This window comes from Quercus robur, chromosome 5 (genome assembly GCF_932294415.1).
Source record: "Quercus robur chromosome 5, dhQueRobu3.1, whole genome shotgun sequence".
Classification (NCBI taxonomy): domain Eukaryota; kingdom Viridiplantae; phylum Streptophyta; class Magnoliopsida; order Fagales; family Fagaceae; genus Quercus; species Quercus robur.
Window position 1 is genome coordinate 81291450 of NC_065538.1, and position 5866 is coordinate 81297315.

The following is a 5866-nucleotide window of genomic DNA, read 5'->3' on the forward strand; positions in this document are numbered from 1 at the left end:
TATCCAAAAGAGGCGGAAGTTTGGCTAAGGATTCTAATTGCCAATTTTTACAAGTTTGGAGCATCAGCACTCCACAACTTCCACCATTCATCTGATTTTCATAACACAACATAATCTAATATTAATCAACATAAACAAACAAACTTTCAATTGAATAATCACTTCAATTATTCTAACTATAGTGACAAAACTAACTTTCAACATGAACAAAAAAAACTAAGATTTGTTTATAATATTAAAATAAACTAATTACTTCTCACCTGGATGAGCGGTCGTGCTTGTTGACAATGCAAGATCTCTATCAAAGCTCCCAATACGGTCTCGAAAATATTGAGTTTCCTTAATTACCTTTTCTTTGTCACCATCATATTTTGTCCCAATGTAGTCCAAAACAGCCATATGTACTGCTGGTTTCCGACAAAAATTCTCCTCATCATATTGAAAAGCGGGATTTAACTAATATGCAGCAGCATGAAGATCTTTATGCAAATGTTTGTCCCAACGTTTTTTTATAATTGAGGTGTATAACTTGTACAAGTGCTTCTTCATTCGGAAGATTTTCTTGATTCCCAACCGTACTCTATGCATGCCCTCATATACATATCCTATTGTAGGCCTTTGATCAGAATCAACAATCCGTAACAAACGAATGAGTGGCGATGAAATCTTGACAAGAACATTAATATCATCCCAAAAAGAATTATCTAAAATGATAGAAACTACTTTTATTGCCTTTGACTCTCTTGCCAATCTATTGTCCACAAAGAACTTGCTAGTCACTAAGGCTTGCAAGTCATGCTTATGCACATGAAGGCTTCTAAATGAAAGGAAAGTAGTAGCAAATCTTGTTGCTCCTACACGTACAATATCTATCCAATCAGGTCTCTTCCTCAACCAAGCAATCAAAGCCACATGATTATAAATAAAAACTATAACTTTGGATGCACGTTTTTTGAGTCTCTCCACATGAGGCATGTCTCTCATATCTTGCAAAACAAGATTCAGGCATTGTACTGCACAAGGAGACCAACTAATAGTTTTATACTTTTCACACAACAATTTACTAGTAGATACATAATTGGAAGCATTATCAGTAACCATGTGAACTATGTTTTTTGGACCAACCCATGTAACTATTTCATCAAACAATTTAAATAAGTTTCTGATACTCTTCACAATATCTGAGGCATCAACTGATTTTACAAATACCATTCCCCTAGGACAATAAATAAGGAAATTAATCAATAACCTATGTCTAGTATCTGTCCAACCATCAGCCATAAGTGTACATCCAACTTCTGCCTAATGCCTACGTTGTGACTTAACCAACAACTGAACCTCTTTCTTTTAATCTCTCAACAAAAGGACCTATATAGCATGATAAGCTGGACCTTTGTAACCAGGACCAACAGTAGCTACGGCATTAATCATCCTTTGGTAGTACACTGAATTCACTACATTAAAAGAAATGCAATTGTTATACAGAAACCTTGCAATAGCCATATCAGCTTGTCTCACCCTTTCTTTACTTTGGAACACACTTTTAAGACCAGGTTGAGCTCCTACAGTAGTTCTTGGAGCAAAGTAATTATCCACTGGATTTATACCTTTTCTTTTACCTAAAACAGGTTTTTTAGGCAACTCAATACTAAATACTTCTTAAACATCTTCATCTTCTTGCATATCACTATTTATGGAAGGCACACTAAACATTTCTTCTTGACGTTGTTTCTCAGCTTTTTTCTTCAACTCAAACTCCTTCACATATTCCAACATTTAGTATCTCACATCATGAGAAACCTTTTTACACGATCCAATATCACCTTTTATCCCCGCAAGGTGTTTTTTCATCCTATTAATACCCACACTTTTATATGTTTGCTTACAATACACACATGTAAAAGTATTCCGTCCCTTTTCATCCGCCTCAAGGCTAAAATGTTCCCAAGCCAGATCAACATTTTCCCTTACTCTTGAGCTAGACTCCACTATATTGGAATTAACTTCATGTGATGGAGTAGACCCGGTCTCTGTTTCCATTTTAATCTAAAAGACTAAACAACCAGTCAAACATGCATAGACCCATCAATTTTTGAAATACAGATAGTCAAATAATCACAACTTCATACACAAAGTCAAATTAACAAACTAATACACACAAAGTCATAGAGTTAAAGAATCACAAATTCACAACTTCATACAAATCTAGTTTGAACCTCAAACTCGGTAATGGTTATGCAGGAATGATAACAATGACATATCAAAACAAACAAACAGATAATATAAGTTTCTTTTTCTTCTTTCTTTTGGTCAGGTTGGGGGTAAGAGAAAACTAGCCAAGCAGGACACAGACATAAGCAGCCAACGGTAAATAATAGAACAAAACTACAAGGCAACTCTCCCTACTATACGCTCCTTAGACATACATATAGCATCAAAGACATCAACAATTAATTAACCATCAAGAACAGAATGTTTTATTAAGCTCCTTAGAATGTTTTAATTAATCAACAATTAATTAACCACCAACAACAATTAATTAACCATCAAAGACATACATATAGCCATGGATGAAGTTTTATACTTTTGATCTTGCTACTACTTTGCGTTTGACATTAAACATTATGCAATTCAAGATCCCCATTTATAACTCCACTTTCCAATTGTGTATTCTTTCATATCCCTATGCAAAAAGAAATCCAGTTTGTATAGACACTAGAAGATGGGAAATACCTATTCCTAACACTAGAAGATGCATAGACAGATTGCCATGTGAAACATAAAATGATTTGTATCAAACTGTTAATTTTAATGATCTAGTTCATAAGACTTATGCCAGTAGACCTCATTCTGCATAAAGTAGAAATCCACATTCCAGGTAACAATTTTCATCAATAAAAGTTATGAAATAGAGATACACAAATTAATTAAGCAGCTTAGTCACCCAAAGGTTATGAAATAGAGATACACAAGTTATGAAACAGAGATACACAATTTTCATCAATAAAAGTTATGAAACAGAGATAATTTTCAATGATGTGGTCATTATATAGTTTATGCCACTTCATCTAATCTATTATCCCAACACATGTACACATATAGAGAGAATCATAAACTTCAAGCACCTAAAAAATTTGAGAATAATGTAATATACAAATTAGAAACCTATTCTGACAAACAACCAAGACAAACAATACGTAATTCATCCAACTAAATCCATTGTTAAACATGAAAATACAGATTAAGAAGAAAAAAAAAAAAACAAAAACAAATAGCTTTCCACAATCAACAATAAATTTACAATTGATATGGGCATGATGATAAATATGCGATCTTGTGATGTCAAAAGATTCAACAATAAACATTTTCAATTAACCCAAATCAATTTACACACCAACACTTCAGATCTATATCATCATCCATAATCAACTTGCAAATATTAACAAAGAAAAAACAGATTAGAGGTAATAAAGTACCAAACGACTGCGATGGCGACGAGGCAGAGAGTGAGCTGCGACGACGACAAGGGAGAGAGGCAGAGATGAGCGTGAGAGAGAGGCAGAGAGTGATTGAGAGAGTGAGCTACGATCTGGGCTGAGCTGCGATGGCGACAAGGGAGAAAGGCAAAGACGAGAGAGTGATTGAGAGAGTGAGGAAGAGATCTGGGTTGAGCTACGATGGCGACAAGGGAGAAAGGCAGAGATGAGAGAGTGATTGAGAGAGTGAGGAAGAGGCCGAGAGTGATTGAGAGAGTGAGGCAAGGGTTTCAGAGTGATCTCAATTGATTTTTGTTTTAGGGTTTAATGTATGCTCCAAACGACGCCGTATAGGGGGGAAAAAAGAGATGGAATGATGCCGTTTTAAGGCGAAACAAGGCAACCGTTTGAATAGTGTGAACCGGTCACGGTTCATAGAACCGGACGGTCAGACCGCGGTCCAGACAGGTCCATGCTTTTTTCACATGGAACGGTTCTTCACCTTAAACGGACTGTGAAAGTGAACGGTTCAAGGGTTTCCCGGTCAAACCGTATGGTCTGGTTCGGGTTTAACAACCTTGTTGCAACCTCTTCCAATACCTGATAGACCTTGGTTGGATATTAGCATGGATTTTATTGAAGGCTTGCCTAAATCACATGGACATGATGTTATTTTGGTGGTGGTTGATAGACTCACCAGGCTTGTGCATTTATTTTCTCTCCATCATCCATTCACTACTACCAAAGTTGCTGCTGTCTTCATGCAGGGAGTCTTTAAGTTACATGGCATGCCTAAGTCAATTGTTAGTGATAGGGGGGTTGTTTTTACTATGGCTTTTTGGCAAGAGTTTTTTAAGTTATAGGGCACAGAGCTGGCTCTGTCTTTAGCTTACCATCCCCAAACTGATGGGCAAACTGAAATTGTTAATAGAAGCTTGGAGCAGGATTTAAGGGCATTTGTGATTGACGAATCACATGCTTGGACTGATTGGTTGCATTTGGCAGAGTTTTGGTTCGATACCAATTACCATACCTCTACCAATTTGACTCCCTTTAAGGCCTTGTATGGTTATTCTCCACCTAGGCTTCTGGATTATGTTCTAGGTATCGCTCAAGTGGAGGCAATGGACAGCTTCCTGTGCTCTAGGCATGAGCTTATTCCTCTTTTGAAGCAGAACCTGATTTCAGCTCAAGCTAGGATGAAACTTTTGGTTGATCAACACAGGTTTGATAAGTCTTTATTAGTTGGTGATTGGCTTTACCTCAAGCTGCAGCCTTATAGACAACTCTCTTTGTGGGTAAAGGGTTACAATAAGCTCTCTTCAAGGTTTTGATTGTTCAGCGTATTGGTGAGGTGGCTTACAAGTTGGTCTTGCCTGAGGGCTGCCCAATTCACCCTGTTAGGGGGATCAAATTACTCCACTTTCCTCACTTGCCTCACTTGCTTCCATGGATTTTGAAGGTACACTTCTGCCTAAACCTATTGCCATTATGCAGCAAAGGTCTAAGTAGTTGAGGAGTTGTACAATTACTGAAATTTTGGTTCAATGGCAAGGGCAAACTGAAGAGGATGCAACTTGGGAGTCTCTTTATGCCCTTCAACATAAATTCCCTCACCTTGTGGGCAAGGTTCTTTGAGAGAAGGGGAGTTGTTGGGGCTGTCTTGAACCTTGAGGACAAGGTTTTCTAAGGGGGGTGGATTGATAGGAGTAGTTGATTGAGTAGAGCTTAGTGCTAGTTGATTGAGTAGAGTGCTAGTGTTGGGTGCTGAGTGTGTTACTGACTGCTGGAGTTGTTAGTTAAGAAGTTAGTTAGGATGCCAGCTGTATAAAACAGTTAGGATGGTAGAGCTAATGATTGTTACTTTTTATAACTGCCTGAATTGTACTGAATTGTGTATAAAGTGGAGATATGAGAATTGAAGGATAGACAGAAGTAATACAAACACATTCTTTGTTTCCTTTTCTCTCTAATCTTTCTAATCTCTCGAATCCTCCGTTCTCATTCCTTAGGAGGTTAGTTCCCCCGAAGAACTATATAATACACTCATCACCACTAAGTTGATTCTTATCATTTTGACTCATACCCATGTTCTTTTTTTGGCTTTGAGCGGATAATCAGATTTGAGTCCAAATCTGTCATGTCCCCAAAAAAAAAAAAAAAAAAAAAAAACTTTTATATAAAATTAATCTTATACTCTCATAGAAAGTTAAAAGGTTTTGAATATTTTGTAAAAGTTACTTTTATATCTAAGAATTAATAATTAAAAAAATATAAAAGAAAACAAATTTTTAAGTTTATTTATCATCTTTTTCTTTTTTCTTCTTTTTTATTTTTTTATTATTTTTTTTTATTTTTACATCAAAACACGTATATGATACATTATTTTT

The 5866-nt window shown here is 36.2% G+C and overlaps 1 protein-coding gene across 1 annotated transcript; it reads right to left on the reverse strand.

The window, feature by feature from the left end:
• Positions 1-456: 456 nt before the first annotated feature.
• On the reverse strand, positions 457-1212 carry LOC126728816 (uncharacterized). Its single transcript, XM_050434584.1, has one exon. It carries the CDS (start codon positions 1210-1212, stop codon positions 457-459), a length of 756 nt encoding a protein of 251 aa, XP_050290541.1.
• Positions 1213-5866: the final 4654 nt, after the last annotated feature.